Source organism: Lissotriton vulgaris, chromosome 1_1 (genome assembly GCF_964263255.1).
Source record: "Lissotriton vulgaris chromosome 1_1, aLisVul1.2, whole genome shotgun sequence".
NCBI lineage: Eukaryota > Metazoa > Chordata > Amphibia > Caudata > Salamandridae > Lissotriton > Lissotriton vulgaris.
This window is the reverse complement of record NC_141685.1, coordinates 836,028,986-836,046,782: the sequence shown is the minus strand read 5'-3', so window position 1 is coordinate 836,046,782 and position 17,797 is coordinate 836,028,986. Positions and strand designations below refer to the sequence as shown.

Below are 17,797 nucleotides of genomic sequence, written 5' to 3'. Positions count from 1 at the left end.
CATTGCTGTTTTTAACTTCTATGATGTCAGGTTCAAAGATCCCATGGCGTTACATGTTGTTATGTCAACAAGCTCAAAGGTCATGTGATGTCACTTCCATTGATGTCATCATGGGGTCAAATGTTTGTGATGTCACTTCCGCTGCCCCTGGTAATTTTGCAGTGTCCATGCGCGTGTGGAGCTTCCTCCCATTTGTCTTTTAGCTCCTGGTAGACTCCACCATCCTAGGAGTAATGGAAGCGCAAGAGAGCGACACCACGCTATTTCAATATCTGTCCCTAGGATCCCCTAACTTCCCGGGATCAAGAACTACATTAGCAAGGCACTACTTCTCGTACCCCTTCCATGTTTGTCGGGGACTGGAAGCACCAGGCCTCTATTCTCCCAAGCGCTCTGCACGCGGGATGAGTGTTTCCTTTTATGTGGTCTAGTCGGTAGAAGTCGTGGGGCTTTGGGCTCCCAAGCAACCCCCCAAAACCAATGCTGTGGGTTCCCAGCGTGGGACCAGTGTACCCATCCCAGTGTAAATAAAAAAACAAAAATAAACACTTTCCCCGCATCAAGGGGCTGCAGCCGAGATATTATCAGCTAGGGCCTTGCGCACCCCATAAACCCTTCTGAGGGCTATTTATAATTTACATATTCCACTTGTGGTGCCATAGCGAGGGCTGGGCATCACAAGTATGTTCCTACATGTTTGAGGGGTTTCCAGGAGTGGGTCTGTCCCCCACAGGGACCCCTCTGAACATTTTTTTTACAGCCATCCAAAGTCTCCTGGGGGGGGGGGGGAGTAAATGTGTGACCCTAGGAGAGTTTTCGTACAGTTTCAAACTTTTCTAGAGTGGGGGAGGGGGGCACCTGTTGGTAGTTATTAAGGCTGTACTTACAGCATTTCGAAAGTGTAAGAATATTCATGCTCATGTGTTATTGAAATGGTAGTGCTTTATTGATAATGATAAAACGTATATTGATGTTTTTTGCATTTTAATGAAGATTATGGGAATGTTTTCTTGATTATCACCAAGTTAACAATGAGTCATTACACGTTCTGATTGTCAATGGAAGATGGTATCATCACCAGTGGTTTTACTGATGTATTGGTCTGCTCTGATGCACGCCCGCTTTTATGATTGTGATGACACCCTGACAAAGCCAGGAGGGCTGCCTTTTTGATAACTACAACCCCTTCTATTGTGTCTGCTATGTGTGGGGGTATTATGGTCTAAGGGTTCAGGGCTCACCAGGAGTGTGGACAGTTAGGTGGGTGTCATCATAGGTATTTCCACTTGCTTACTTGTACATATTTGTAAAGGAATGCTTAGTATTAAGTAGTGTGCACCATAAGCCCTAGCGATAGATAGCCACTTATAATTTGCATACTCTGTTTGTGGTGCTCAGAGAGGGCAGTAAATAAACTATTAGCATTTTATGCAGCATCGAACATTGAAAGTTGCGGTTACATTGCTATCTTCACTATTGAGCAAATCCTAACTTGCATTAAATATACTTGCATATCAAATGCTTTTGATTCTTTTACTTCTATGTGAATTTGTTGACTCTCCAATCAATGCTTGTTTAATATTTACAACCATTTTGTGTGTCGAGGACCTTTGAGAGGCTTGTGGGCACCTGAAATTTACTCCATCTGGCTCCTAAACTTTAAGATAGAGAGGGGGCACTGGAGCGGCTTATTACTTTAAATTATGATGCTTTTCCTCCTTACAGTACACCCCCCTTCTGCAGTTTGACACCAGTCAGAACAAAACAACAGTGTTGGATGACAGTCCATCCTTCGTCTGGAAGAACCATCGACTTCCAAACGACCTTCCAGACACAGGTGAGTTTTTCCAAACGCTGTATGTACAGCCTGTGCACACACGTTTCAGCACTGAAAGATTCTGCAATTTTCTAAAATTTGTATTTCTATTAGCCCTGTTTACGCGTCCAATCTTTCTCTGTTTTATTGAAATGTTATGTATATTTTGCAGCCGTACTATTGGAACATTGTTTCGCAGAATGTTGGCACACAGAACAGAAAAGCTGCCAATGGTATCCCTGCAATAGAAGGTTGCATAATTAGGCATTATTTATACATGGCAGAAAGGTCGATCCACAATCAAGGGTGTCATCGTATTGACTGGTGTAAACAAAGTACATGAGCTACGACTAAGAAAGAAATCAACTGGAGTGGGCGGCGGAAGAGGAGGGGAGATACCCAGTTGAACAGTAACTAAGTAAAAAACATGATCAAAACTGCCATGGAGAGGCTATTTCAAACTTAGTTGTATTGTCCGTGTGGTGTGGTGGGAAGAGGGTGTAGTGAGGTCAGGTGTACACCTGTTGTGGCATCGGCCTAGAAGCATTGTATTGAGGCGAGGGAGCCTAAGCCCGTGCGTTGGGGTCCATCGCCTCATCCTTCGTCCGAGGAAATCCCTTCTCAGTGGGACATTAACCTGCTGTCTTCGGCAATGGGCGAGCAATCTTGAAGTCTCTGGCCCCAGGCTTGTGTGCGCGTGGGCTGCAACAGCCTCTAAGAGTCTCCACCCTCAATGAGGCCCTCCTCAATGAAACCCCTTTCAGTCAGACTTTTGGACAACTCCCGCCTCTATCCCTATAGGGAGGGTCCCTTGGGGGATTTCCAAAACATGGATAAGTGCCCCCGGGTAGGATAAAGGCCAAGTCAGCAAATTTAGCAGTAATCAACTTAGCTCCTTAAAACCCACCTTTTCCGCAGCGTCTACACATAATCTTCTTTCTTCTCCCCTACATGCCTCCCGTTGAATTAGTGAACAGCGCCAAGAAACCGTCCGGTGTAAGTTGCGCTATAGAAGTCTTTTTTACATTACATTACATTACATTACAGCCTAGGGCTTGGCGAACAACCCCGGGAGACAGACTGTTGGGGTCCTGTTGGAAGTTTCATCCTGTTGCAAAGTTAACGAGGTTTAGCGTTGTTTCTCAGTAAGGTGTGAGGAATGGGCGATCTCAACTCATAAGTCCAGCCCCTCCAGCTGCTATGTCGGACAGACCGCTTGCGCTCTTGGGAACAAACTATTAATCCCTTTAGTGGTTAGGTACACCCTATGTGGGTGATAACATTGAATCAGCTTGATTTGGGCATTGCTGGGATTGTGAGGGGTTTTGGTCAGGATGTTTGCACATTCATCGCCTGATAGTTCCAGGCTCATGCCAAAGGCCCGTCACTCTTAAAGGCTAAATAGCTCCCATTTAGCCTGGGAGAGAAGGGATCTATAAAGGAGATTGATCACCCACGTCCGGCCTGATATTGGGCAGATATCCTTCAGACAGGCAAGTTCAGCTGGTTCAAACCTTCACCACCCCTATGTTCCTCGAACTGCAGCAGCCACCTCGCTGTAAAGCAGAAAATATTGAGGGGGAGGGTGTAATCCTCCATCAGGTTGTGAAGACCCGGTTCGCATACCAGTAGCCTACTGTGCTCATACCACTCTGTTCCTAATGAAGTGGGCCAGTCCAGTACCTTTGTGATGGAGTAACACTAAGGCGGTCAAAGGAGTGCCTTTGGTGTATAGAAGTTTCATCCCTGTGCGGTGAAGAGCGCAGGTTCATGCAAATCAGGTCTATTCTTTCTCTTTGTTGGTATTATGGAATGCACCCTTGTTTTCTCAATAGAAATGGTCAGACACCACTATATATAGTCAGTTACTGCTATCAGATGACCCTTGACCTCTTTATTAGTTGTCATCAGACACTCCGCCAGTCACTTAGCTGGTACTACAAACCGCGTTGTGACCTGTTTGAGAGGTGTGGTCCGACGCAGCTAGAGGTGTTTGGTTAATACTATCAAATCCAGCCTATTTCTTCAGCAGGTGTCAGCAAGAACCCCTCCTGTTACTCATTTACTATCACCAGAGGAGCCCTGGTATCACTTATTTCGTGTGGATTCTGGGATGATAACTGGTCTTTAACTGTCATTGTGGGATGTCCTCTGACTTCTTCAGTGGACATTCGTGTATTTCAGATATAGAGCGAAGAAATGCAAAATGTTTTTATGTACAGTTATGCCTTAGTTCTCCTCAGTACGTTTTATGAGGTAACCTCTGCATCTTTCACATCTACAGTAAACTCCCGGATAAGACCCCTCTATTTAGGAGACATTGTGAGATGATCGTTATGTGACATACCAGTGCCCAGTGGTAGAACATATTTTTTTTTAAATCGATGTATTTATTTTTTTAGTCAAAAAGTACTTTGCAAACACTGTACCAATATTTCATCTAAGTGAGTCAACATCTCAGACATGTCATGAAACAGAAGTACTTCCATGCAGAGGGACCATTGTGAACACAAAAAAAATACAGTAAGAATAACGGCTTGTAATAATTACTCTCCTGAACATCTGCCCCTCCCCTTGTAACTGCTGTTGACTGCTAAGCCTCACAATCATGCCTTTCCATCCCAGTGCCTCCTTCCTCCTCACCGAACCTGACTACTGGTGGTGGAACTTGTGTAGACCTCCACACATCCTCTTAAATTCACATAATTTGTCACCCTTCAGCAGTTAACTGTCTGTTCACTGATCAATCAGCTGTCGCCCGTTCAGGTAAGAGCGGTGGGGTGGGGGGCCGGAGGAGGGGGTATTTCGACAGACGATGACCAGGGAAAATCAAATAAATAAATGATTTGCCCTGGTCATCATCCGTCAAAATCCCCCCTCACCCAGCCCCGCTGCTCTTAGCTGTACGGGTCACGGCTACGATCAATGCCTTAAACATGCTGACGCTCAGCTGATTCAATCGAAAAATAACATATTCCCAGGAGACTTCAGTCTGCACAGCTACCACCTACCCACTATACCACTAAACAATGACTTGAATTAACATTGTCTGAAACTCACCCATGGCAATTGTGCAAAAAGGATATCTTCATGGTGGACAATTGATGCTCCTGTTGAAACAGGTCAAATCCACTCCCAAATGCCTTTTTTGTTTGCACTTTGGAAACAAGAACATCTTCCCAACCCAAACCTGTAATGGCTTGGGCCTGTGACACCAAAAACCGAAACCTGACCAAACCCAGCCTCTCGCATAACTTCCAAATTCCATCCACTTGTGTCAACCAGGAGGCCAATGATCAAAGAGCTCAATACAATGAAATGCAGTCCGAAACTTTTAATGGCTTTGAAAAAAAAGAGGTTAAAACCAAATAGTCTTCCCCTTAATACTCCAAGGAGTGAGAAATATCTCAACTAATGTGGGCGGTGTCCAAAATCACATACACTAAACTTTGAAAATCTCTGAAGTGACAGAAATAAGTGTAATTAACATATTCTCGACGTTAGGACCCCTTAGATCAAAGCTCAAAGTCCCTCCACCAAAAAATGACCTAAATATTGTTTTAAATTGTAAATCTACTTCTGTCCAGATTTAGCCAGTCATGATACCCCACTAGAAACTTTGGAGGTTTGCATGGGTATAGAGGGTAAGGTACTGCACTGGTTCACCTCATACCTCACCAGTCGATCACAGTAAATCAAGATAGCCTCCTCTCTCTGACGCTGCACTCCCACATCCTGGCGTTCCTCAACATTCAATAGTATCCCGCCCACTCTTTAACGAGTATTAGACCCCCCTTTTTGTCTACCAAAATAATTCCATCATAGTGCCTGATCAAAAAGTTGATGAAACTTAACTTTTATCTTAAAGTCTCCACATTGGAGGCTATCTCTCACCGAGCTGAAACGCTGGCTGACATCCAGGACAAGATTAATTGGTATCCACTGAAACTCAATCCCCTTAAAACTGAGCTCCTGCCCATTGCTGCTAACTTTTCCAATATTCCTGTGCAAACATCCTTGATTATTCCTAAGGATCCCTGTTTTCCGTTTGTACTGATTTTTACAGGTAAATACAGATAAAAAAACATTTATTTTCTTGTCTGTATTTATTTTTAAATGTGGATAAAAACGGAAACTGGATGCTTTTTGAGTGATTTTAAATACACTCTGCCATGACTGCTAGGTCAATACTGTGTGAATTAATAGGTGAGGGGGTTAAAAAAAGAAAGGCATTTTAGTAAAGAGGCTTTATGACAGTAGATATACACAAGACTGATACTGAAATGTGCATATTTTCTTATAAGTGCATTGACTTATCTTCTGCGGGTGTTCATATCACTGAATCCTGCCAGGCATTCAAACATGACTGCATATTTATTGGTTAAATAAATGTGGATATATACCAATTTCACCTTTATTTGTTTCACAAGCCCCATAATAAATATGGATAAATACAGATGATGTTGACATAAAATAAATATGGATAAATACAGATGGAAATATCAAAAAAGAAATACTGTAAAACAGGAAGCCCTAATTACAACCAATCCATTAATAAAAGCTAGAAGCCCTTTCGTTCAGTCCCAGACGACCATCTCAACCTCCGAAAACACATATACATTATGGGAATATGCACAACATCATCTATGACTCCGTTGAGGGATTAAATATTTTCTACTAGTACTAAATCGTCGTATGACGGATCTTGACCTTTAAATGTGATTAATTTTGTAATAAGACCCATCACTGGGCAGGATGTGTTGATCCACTATATACCTTATGCTGGGATGATGTAATTTATTTCTAACAAAGACACCCATTGCACATCGTATATATATATAAAACATGTAGTTCATTTTAGGGCACATTAAAATGTGCCTGTTTCTACTCTTTTTTTGGTATTAATCGTACTCTATGCAGTCAGCTGTACACTAATACCGCCTATACAATGTAGGATGTTGTCAAGCAATCAGTCATTACTAAGTTATTGTAGGTTCAATAAGTGTTTGACACATTTACTAAGCACAAGATGAGTTACAGATCATCATATTGGGAAGGGACTCTCAGATGTATCTTCAAAAATACTTGTAGAAGCGGCATTACTTTCGAAGTGACTTACTACTCATCATGAAGAATCCAAAAGAGTGATGATGGAATGCTTAAATTATTATCAGCCACTGGTAATTACTTAGGCCACATTCCAGTCCATCGTTTTTTTGCCTACCATTCTACCTCAGATTAGACCCAACCATATGCAAATCAGCCTCGGTCCGGCTGTGATGAGGGCAATTCAGCTCATAATGTCAAGCCAGGTCCTCTCTCAGCTGCACAACAAGAAACTCAAGACAGGTTTCCGCCTTTTTGGGCCTCCTCAGTCAGGTGCAGCTTGGTTCCAAAAGCACGAGCAAGGGGTCCACCTCTGGACACAGGGCCGGCTTTAGCTCAGGCGGGGCCTGGTACGACAATCCCTTTTGGCGCCGCTCTCCTATCATAAGATATTGCTAAGAACAGCGCCCCCTCCACAGGTCAGCGCCCAGTGCGGCCGCACCAGTCGCACCTGTCTGGACATAACCTTTGCATATAGAGCATCACAATGAAGAATACAAAAACATGATGGCTGGAATACTTGAATTAATCTCAGCCAGTAGTAATTATTCAGGCCACATCCCAGTTCATCGTTTTTTGCCTACGGTGGCACCTCAAAGAAGACCCAGAAATATGCAAATCACCCATGGTCCTACCCCAATAATAATAGTCCAGCTCAAACTGTCAAACAAGGTCCTCTCTGAACTTGTGGTGGGTTGCTTCAGTTCGAGCCCCCAGGATAAATTCTTCAGAAATAGAGGTTGTGCCATTCTTTTTGTGAACTTTTGTGAAATGTTGCAAAAATAAGGTGCATTAGTGCAAATTTCCATCAAATGTAGTTTGCCGGCATCTCGCAAGAAATCTTCATGCGTTGCATTGTCGTGCATAAAAAAGTCATGCAACATACTGGCAGGGGAGTGCTTCAAGTTTAAAATGTATCTTGGCAAGACATTTTCTGTTAAATTCAATCACCCTCACGCAAAAATTATGTAAAATTGTTGAATTATACATTTTAGGAATTTAACACGCTAGGTTTAACCTAAACAAATTGAAATTTCCCAAGCGTAATTAAAATTTATCACAGACCGAGATAGAACATACCTGTTGGCTACCACATAGTCATGTGAGCCATGAAGGAGTCCAATTGTAACTTACGATGTTCCTATCAGTGGACAGTACAACTGAAACTGAAGAAGATACTTGAACTGTGACTGATGGGATGTGCAGCGGATGACATTGTTAGAATTTATGTACCGGTCAATGATTCTCCTTTGTTTCTGAATCATGCACATGGGACGACAGGGTAGTCACCAGTTTTGCACTTTGGTTGGTACTGTTTGTCATTACAATTAATATGGTATTGTAAGATATACTGGTAAAGCAGTGTGCTTTAGAGGCCCCTGTCATCACATTCGCTAGACTTTCCGGTCCAAGCCACCAAAACAGCCGCCACGTGTGTCGGGCTAATAAAAATGCTCCGCAAAGTGCTCCCTCTGCTTCCATTCCAGGCGAGGAGAATCATGGTTCAGGCCCTGATACTCTCCCGCCTGGATTATGGAAATGCTTTATACCTAGGAGCCCCGGCAGCAGTGACCAACAGGCTCCAAGTCACGCAAAACTGTGCCGCTCGATTACTGTTCAACTTCCCCCGCTGGCAGTCAGCCAAGAAAGCCCTAAAAGAACTTCACTGGCTCCCAGTGGCTGCCAGAGCACAGTTTAAGGCCATGTGCATTGTGCACAAATCCTTCCACCGAACAGGCCCTGCCATCCTGTTCCCCTTAGTTGTGCCCTAGCCCTCCGCTCTAGTTCACTGCATCTAGCAACCACAACTAAAATCAACAAAGCCCGATGGGGTGGCCGCTCTTTTTCCCACACCGCCGTGAGGCTTTGGAATTCTCTCCCCCTAACCCTTAGAGAGAATAATAACCGGATGGCATTCAGAAAAGCTTTCAAAACCCATCTGTTCGCAAAAGCGTGTTAATCCACCCTGTAGCTCGCCACAGTAATCAGTCAAAAGCGCTGCGAGGCCTCCGGGTAGTTACGCGCTATACAAATATAATTTTTAATTTCATTTCATTTCCTTGTCCTCCGGGCTCGTAGAGAAACAACTTGTCCCTCCTCTTTCTGTCACTTTATTTCTTTGAAGTTTTGATTTCCTTTCAAAACTGTGCACATAGACACATCTCAACGAATTTTATTTTTACTGTCCACATTGATATTTGTTCAGTATTCCTTATCCCGCTTTGAATCCTATTTGTATACCATACATGGGGATAGATTTACAAACATTTTGTGCTGAGTTAGATTCACAAAAGTGACACTAACCAGCACACATTTTTTTTCTCCCAATTTACTTTCTAGCGCAAAACTTCTTTTGCGTTGAAAAGTTTGTTAAATGTAACGCAAAGCAGCACGAAGCACTGCTTTGCGTTACTTAGCGCCAAGGGGGCGTTACATGGGTGGTAAATGGGCGTTTCCATGCAACCACCTATGCCTTTTGACGCAAAGCCCTATCTACAAATAGTATTAGACAGGGTTCAGCACCAAAAGTTAACGCCATTTCAAATGAGGCGTTAAAAGGAGAAATGTTTTTATTTCTCCTTTCTTATCCAACTTTCCATGCTTGCTGCACTGTGCAGCACACATACACAGTAGAAAAAATTATGTCTGGGAATAGTATTTTGTACCCTATGGTAGGCTCAGGCCGCACCCTAGCGATATGGCACTAAAGGTGTGTGCCAGACGTATTTCAGCTGAAAACAGCGCCAGCACTAGGGACAGGAAAGGAGAGAGCCATATCTCTGTAATCTCTGTAGATATGGTGCTGTCCTGCTCCCTCTCTGTCAATTAACACAGGACAGCATTTTTTGACTGCTGCGCTGTTTTGGGTGGCAGTTTTGAAAATATCTTTGCGCCCTCCAGAAGGCTGCCATCAGAGGACCACTGACAATGGGCCACCTTTTAGGTGGCCAACTGTCAGTGCGCCTCCTGAGAGCTTCTTTGCCTCTGCACCTGCATCTGTAATACAGTGCAGCTGCAGAGGCAAAGGGATTCCCTCATTTGCATGGGCCACACCCCCATGCAAATGAGGGAACGCCCTCTGAAGACAGCGCTAGCGCTTTATTTGTGGTACAAAAGGGGGTGGTGATGGACGGAGCATCTAAATCAATAAAATACTCACACCCAGTCAAATGATCTGGGTTTAAACCATCACCGTTCTTTAGACCACTCTGCCACCCCAGTTCAGACATGGCTATATGCAAATCAGTCTGACCCTGTGCCTCATGGGAACAGTCCAGCCCGAACTGCCAAGCCATGTCTTCCCTGGACCGGAAACAAGCTTCCGAGGACCGGTGTCTGGCATTCCAGCCGTCTTCAGCCAGGCTTGCTTGAATCCAGTGGCAAAGTGAGCAAGGGACTCACGTCTGAGCATACCCTGCCACACTTATGGCGGCCAAAAGCGGTACAAAAGGGGGTGGTGATGGACGGAGCATCTGAATCAATCAAAAAGCGTTGGACGGACTTTGCGACCACCGTGATACCCACCACCATCCTAATTTTGCGGTGGGTAAATCTCATTGTGACGGTGGGAGGATCGCCTCCTCCAGCCCGGCGGTGGCAGTCCTCCCGCCATCATAATGAGCCCCTTAGTTACTGGTTTCCAGCACAGAGGGCAAGCTGATATGTACATTTTCTTATCATTAACTCAGCAGTGATGATATTTCAGAAGCCAATCTTATGGTCCCTATATAGGTAACACAGGCAGGAGCAAGGAGTTAGGATGTGACTCTAATGTTTATGTGAGATGATCCCAGATGTCTGCTTCAGACTTTTCTTTAGACTCACTGTATTCCAACGATGCTCACAGTTTGTTCTTTCTCCTTTTCAGGACCTCACATACTGACGATTGCCATCTTTACTTTGACAATTACAGTGATATTTGTGCTCCTCGTTGCCTTGTTGGTGCTAAGGTATGATAAGCGAACTCTGGTTTACTGCACTCAATTAGAGTTAACATATGAAATATTTGTCAGTAACCTCAGACATCATTGTTTGCTGCTGCTCAGAGGCAGGAATGCATGCCAAGAGCTGCCAACCAGACCCATGTCATGTGTGCTACCTGCAGACCCGTAGTAGAAATTCAGCTTTCAATTACACAGAAATAAAAAATTAAAATTTTACATGCAGTTCTTAAGAGGTACTTACAAAATATTACATTACTATTGCAATACATTACTATTGCAAAGCGACTGTACCCGGGGCCTTTAAAAAAACATGCCCACCCTTTTTGTAACACAATTTGCAGGCTACAAAAAACGTTGATGCGGTGGAGGACTGCCTCACTTACTGTGTACGGGAGCTGTGTGTTAATTGTAGATATGATTGTGTCAGGTACACTGTGTTGCAGGACACTGAGCAAGCCACTGTTAAAAGGCCCAGGAGGAAGTGCATCTGTGTGTCTTCGGTCAGTAAGTAAGAATAGGGTAGTATAATATAACTAATGATTGGAGCAAAGCCCCCTTCTTGAGTATAGACGCGACCCTCAGCAACTCAGTGAATACATAGAGACTTATTTACAGGCCCATTGTCCCACTGGTACGCGAGCTTTTATTGACGCACCAGCAGCGCAATGGGCTTCTCCATATTTTCAAGGCCACGCATAACCACCCACCAAGGCTTTTCATGGCCTTATAAATACGGCTCCTTTTCACGCATCACTTTGCGTGAAAGAGGCGTGCCATAGGTGTTGCTGTGGGTGTTCCCACTTAACACCCATAGATTCTGCCGCATTCACATATTTACAACATTTCGTAAACCTGGGAATGCGTCAGAATTTTACGCCTCCACAGAGGAGGCGCAAGAAGACGCAACGAGGAGTAAATAAATGTATTTCTCCTCGTTTTTACCTCTTTCTATGCATTCTGCATTCTGCAGAACACATGGAAAGAGAAAAACACCTCTTGTGATTGTTTTTTTGCAGGAAGGTGTCTGTTTTTGTGCAGGAAGGTATCCCTTTCTACACAAAAACAATCATCCACGCAGCGCAGGCACTCTTCCACCAGGGTGCAAGGGTACCTGTGTTAGAGCATGGTAGGCACTTGTGCACCAGTACAGAGGCAAGCACAGGGATGCCTCATATTGTTGTAAATATGACACATCCCTGTGCTTTTAAAATGAAGCATCTTGGCGCAGCAAAATGGCTTGCTGCGCCGCTCATCATCCTTTTTTTGTAAATAAGCCCCCTAGTATGGACTAGTTAGGGTTCAGGCGCAGATAGATGCCCCGGGCTCAAGCCATGCTCAGCGGCTGTGAGGTGCAGAGATTGGCAACGAGTCATCAGTAGGCAGACTCTCTGATTCTTGTGTAGGCAGCATAGAGCGTGTTGATCTGCAAGTCACCAGTTTTCGGGCTGCTAATCCGGGTCGGTGACTTCTGGGGCATCAGAAATGATTCAGCTTCGTCATCGTCCCAAGAGTATGATCAGCTCCGGATATTAGCCCACAGCCATGCCAGAATGCCTCATTCTTTCCATAACGAGACTGCAACAAAGTCTTTGATTAGGCGGACCCTTGGGGGGCTCTGGAGGAAGGTTCCTAGCACCGGCATGCATGCTCCCACCCTACTTCACTCCGTATTGAGCTGCTGCCTCATAGCAAGAGTCGGACATTTTTGGGATAGGCGTCAACATGGAGGCGGTAGGTACCCCTATTTGAGGGGATGGGATAGAAGTTGCGAACGTTACCTCACCTGTGTGAAAGTCACACTCAATGACTTTCTTGAGGTTTGGACAGCCGGGGTTTCTCTAATTGATTCTGATTTATACATGCTGGGATATTCTAGATGTCGGTGGAAATTTTTTTAATTGAGAATGCTTATACCCTACCATGACAGACGTAGAGGATGTGTAGTACTCTACCAGAGTATGGAGCCTTCGGGCATATGTAAAAGCCCCTATCACCACCACCATGTCACCTATAGTGACGATGAAAGTGACAGAATCGCATTTCTAGGATTGTTTATGTGCAGGAAGGGGGACCTTCCTACACATAAGCAATCCTCCCCTGCATCTAGACACTGTTGTACTCTGGTGCAAGGGTGCCTGCGGTGGCGTTAAGTTGCTAAATTTAGCGCCATAGCAGGGGAAAATGCAAGGCTGCACCACATACTTGTAAATATGGTGCAGCCTTGCGTTTCAGATGTGGCGGAAAGAGGCGTTAAGCCAGGAAGGCTAACACCTCTCTCCTCCACTTCCTTGTACATAGCCCCCCTACACTTCTGAAAATGTGTTGTTCTTGTACGAGCGAGGTCGTTGTGTGAACAGGGTTTCCTAGACGCTGCTAATAAGGAGGCACTATCCCAGGAGAATTACATTAAACCAGGGAAGTGTGCAGTTTAATGCCAAATCTAGACAAACAGTGCAAGGTGTAGGGCCAAGTGTCGCAAATATAGATGAAAAAAACCCATCACATCTGGAGGAAAGGGCTCACTACCGGTACCACCAATGGAATTATGATATAACATCATTAATCAATGTCAACAATTCACTATAAAAAATTCCTTTAAATATTTTGGGAATGCACACATCTTGTCCCGTATTATAAGTTTGGTATTTCCATTAATTACACAAATGTTATATTCCAAATACTATTCTTTCATTTGTGGCACATCTTAGTTCATCTTATGCGCTTGTCGTTGTCCTCATGCCATTATGTTCCCAGTCTTTGACATCATGTTGCACAATGTTCTCCTTAATGTACCAGTCGATGCCATTTTGTTCCTAGGTGTCAAGTATACAACAAGCCAATGCCATCATGTTCCCAGCTACACCCTATCACATTACAGTTGATGTATGACAGTTGATGTCATTTCTCTTGCTATGCCCCGTCATATGTAATGTAATGTAATGTGGGTGTACTTGTAAAGCGCACTGCGACTCCATGGAGTATCCTGGCGCTGAAGACCGCTGGGGAACCCGTCCTGGTTTTCCCTGTGAGATGGTCCTTTTCTGGGTATCTCCAAGGTGAAACCAGGCATCCCGGCGTCTGTGGGGGGCCGTTGTAGAGATGAGGCAAGCCTAATGCCCAGAGTTGCCGAGTGTGTTCCCTGGTTAGAGTAGGCACCGAGGCGAGAATTATCGAGTCGTTTTGACCCTGGTCCACGACCCTGCCGCGTCGGGAATTGAACCCTGGTCCCGGGCCGTTCTCTGCTTACGGGTCTGCCGCCTCTAACCAGTGAGCCACACCACTCCACTGTGTGTTATTCACAGTAAATACCACATAGGGCACCATAGGCAGGAGCTCCCCCTTTCATACAGTTCTGTGTCTGCAGAGCCCCCAGATATTCCTGTGTCAACACCACAGTCCAATGCAAGAGGGGCGAGGGTCTAGAGGGCTGCAGGTTAGGTGCACAGAAAGGCAGCAAGTGAGGCAGTTAGAGGCTGAGCAATAGCTTTGTATCAGTCATCTTCAAGCCCCCTTCCTCCTCGTGAGCTGAGCCTTTGGGGGGATATGCGCTTGCTCATACTTGCAGCCCAGTGCACGTACATGCATGCCCTTTTGGCTGTATTTACATAAGAAGGTAGACCTTAGGAGAACTCTGTGTGGGTTTGCACATATGGACCATTGTCTGTGCTGAGGGGAGAACCACGTTTTCTGTGGTTTCTGTCACCTTGCATCTCTTTCTGCTCATTCTGGTATTGCACAGAGAGGGGTGCAGTATTAGAACAAAGTACGTAGAATATGGCTGTGATTGGGTGGCAGCCTGCTGCACATAGCCCCCAACCTCCTGTACCCATACTCTCTGTGGCGATAGCTCTGTCGGCTTAGCATCCACTGGCAACCACATCTCCACTACTTACTTACTGGTTTGACAGTCCATGGTCGAGGGTTCTCAGGCTTCCGGCTCAAGTGTCATCTTCTGACATCAGACATTGTGAGTAGATGGTGACTGGAAGAGGGAGCTGTGTGCCTCAGTACCAGTGTACCCATGTGGTGCTTGGTCTATCCATTTCTCAAGAGGTAAAGGAGGCTCTCTGTCACCTGATTCTAAGGAGAAGTCGAACACTTTGATGCAGTTGGCCAGTATCTGGAAGAAGGCAGATAAGGCTCACAGTCTGTCATACCACCAGCCTCCCTAAGGGGTGGGCAGGCACACACTTATAGCCAGGTGATCCCTCTGGCTCCAACTTTGCCCACCTAGTCACATACGGAGGGATTTCAGCTATGTGATAGAATAATTCTCCGTCATGTTCAGGTAGTCTTTGAGTTACAAGGTGTACTGACTGTAGGAAAGTGGAGTATTACGCAGTGAGGCTGGTTAGGCTTAATTATGTAATACTTGCATAATACCTAAAAGATGGTCCTTGGTTTCACAATAACAAGTCCTTAGTTCAGTCTTGGTAGTGTGGAACAGAGCAGTCAGACTTTACTAGAACAACATGTGTTAAGCATTTCAGAGTACCAACATGGGCGATGAGTAATTGACATGACTTGAAAGACATCCAACCTCAATTTATAAAAAGAAAGCAGATTTTTATATACATGTAAACACCAAAATAAAGACAATCGGGTGTGTGTACCTGAAGGTATGGATTTTAGAAGGAACAATAAATCAGTGCAAGTCAATACTGCTGAGCTTTAGTATTGCAATCAATAGTAAAAAGCGCTAGTTACAATCTGTCCCTTTCAGGTTGAGTTGTGTGGAACCCCGTGGGGGGGATAAGGGGATTCAGGTCCCAGGACCAGACCACAACAGTCAGTTGAATTTTACCTAACTCGAAGAGCTCAGATGCAGAGATGCTCTGGCTGTCCCTGGTGCTGCAAGCAGGAGATGGTTTTACCGCTCATACAGTGCTGGCAAGAAAACTGATGCAAAACGTCAACAACGGGGCCACTGAGGTGGTCAGCGGAAGGTGCTGTGGAGTTCCCTTGGTTTGGAGCGCTGAGTGAAGGTAGTGGTTACAGGGCTAGCCACCAACAAGCCTTGGCAACGGTAAGCTCAGCTTGAAGATATTTTGACATCCGGAGGTCTGGGGGGAAAGTGGTAGCCCTATGAAATGTGCTTGAGGTCAGGACTTTGTTTCCCACAATGCACTAGATCATCTACTTGTGGGCGATCCTTTAGAGGGCTCGATGGCCAGCAATTCTTTGGTTCTGGGATGTTGTTTTTACATGCAGACTGCAGGTGAATAGTGCAATCAGTCCAAGGGAGTCTGGAGTTGCCTTTGGCTCTCAAAGGGGTTTGAGGGAACCAGTCTTCCTCTAAGGTAGCCACCTGTGTGCATGTCACATCAAATCCGACATGAAAATATTCATGTCAGGGGTGATGAGACAAGTTGTTTGATATCAAGTATGAAATATTTCAGTGGGACCATAATGGAGCTGGCAACCTTGGGAATCCCGAGTGGCAGCTGTGTTATCCTATGGCCCCTTGATCACTTATACTAGCCCTTAATAGAAAGTGGCAATTATAGGGGCATAAAAGCTTGCAATTAAATGTCCAAACCTTTATTTTTAATAAAGCACCCTGCCTCCTGCTCTCAGGAGACCTACATTACGGGTGAATGACATATATTAAAAATAGTGCTTTGACTTTGCCACACATGGTAAGGGCGCAAAGCCGAGTTCGAGCAGTTTGCACTGATCCCGCAGTCTGCAATGGCAGGACTGCTGTCATCTGTTTAGTTGGGACACTCATGCTGGCACAATCAGTGCTGCAGGCCCTGTGTACCACTTTAACTCCCATGCCCTGGGTACCACTGGTACCACTTACCAGGGACTTATAAGCAGGTTAAAGCTCTTGCTAATTGGGGTTATCTGTTTACATGTATCAGTTTTAGTGAGAGAGCACGGGCACTGGGGCTTGGTTAGCTGCTTCCAGTGCTATTTCAGAATCAAAAACCATCAGCATTGTGGTCCAAATGGGGAAAAAAGTGGGACGACACCTGCATAAAGTCTGTTTTCTTACAATGCAGTGACAGAGTACTCTCTCATTTAGAAGTGGGCAGACCAAAAGTATGTTAAAGTCTGAGCATACTCCGGCTCTGCCACTGGCATATTCCCCGATGTAGTATGGGCCGTCGGAGGTTAGCCATCCATCCAACATCCTATTCAGAGTAGGTAATCAGATGGCTTTTTTGCTGACACCAAGAGGGCCGGACAAGCAGTCGTGCGCACTTAGGAAGTGCAAACCACTCCTACCCTTGCTCTGGCCAGCCCCGCCCGAGAGCCAACAATAGGAAAACTAAAATGATAATAGCTATACATTAATATCATTTAATTTTTCCTTTTGAGAAGTAGGGCGACGCTTCTCCGCCTTAGTGGAGAAGCCGCCGCTGCTCTTAAGGTGACAAAGGCAGAGGGCCTGATTGCGATCTTGATGGATGAAATACTTCGTCACAAATAGATATCCCGTCCGCCATATTAAAAGTTCCAATCCTGAGGAGCTTGTAATACGGCGGAGATGATATACCTTCTGCCTAGATAATAATCAGACCCAGAAGCAAACACTGCTTATGTTTAAAGCCTTCTCATTGGAAAAAGGAACACTACCAAAATAAACCAGACTCCAGAGAAGGACAACAATTGAAATCTGTTAAAAAATCATAATTTCACAAATATTCAAATAATTCATGCGTGGCAGAACTCCCGATATTTCAAGCCAAAAAAGCTTTAATTCACATTTCTGACGCGGAAAACGTACTCAACTTAAATTCAAGTAAATGAGAAAATTAAATTCCCCCGGTTTTATTTTCTAAATCACCTTCCTTTCTACTACTAAACGTTAGCATGTATGAGTCAGCCCCTCGTTTGTCTATAAACTGCGAGTGTGACCAATCTTACTCTCACAACATTCAGCATCAGAACCTGGGTGTAATTCTCTAATATTTGCCCATGC

The 17,797-nt window shown here is 44.8% G+C and overlaps 1 protein-coding gene across 1 annotated transcript in view; it reads left to right on the top strand.

The window, feature by feature from the left end:
* Positions 1-17,797, top strand: part of LOC147747979 (guanylyl cyclase C-like) — a 501,196-nt gene that overhangs the window by 217,138 nt on the left and 266,261 nt on the right. Inside the window, exons 10-11 of the mRNA XM_086957493.1 lie at positions 1,726-1,837; positions 10,791-10,872. Of these exons, the coding sequence (XP_086813619.1) occupies positions 1,726-1,837; positions 10,791-10,872 (194 nt within the window). The remainder of the gene's footprint in view (positions 1-1,725; positions 1,838-10,790; positions 10,873-17,797) is intronic.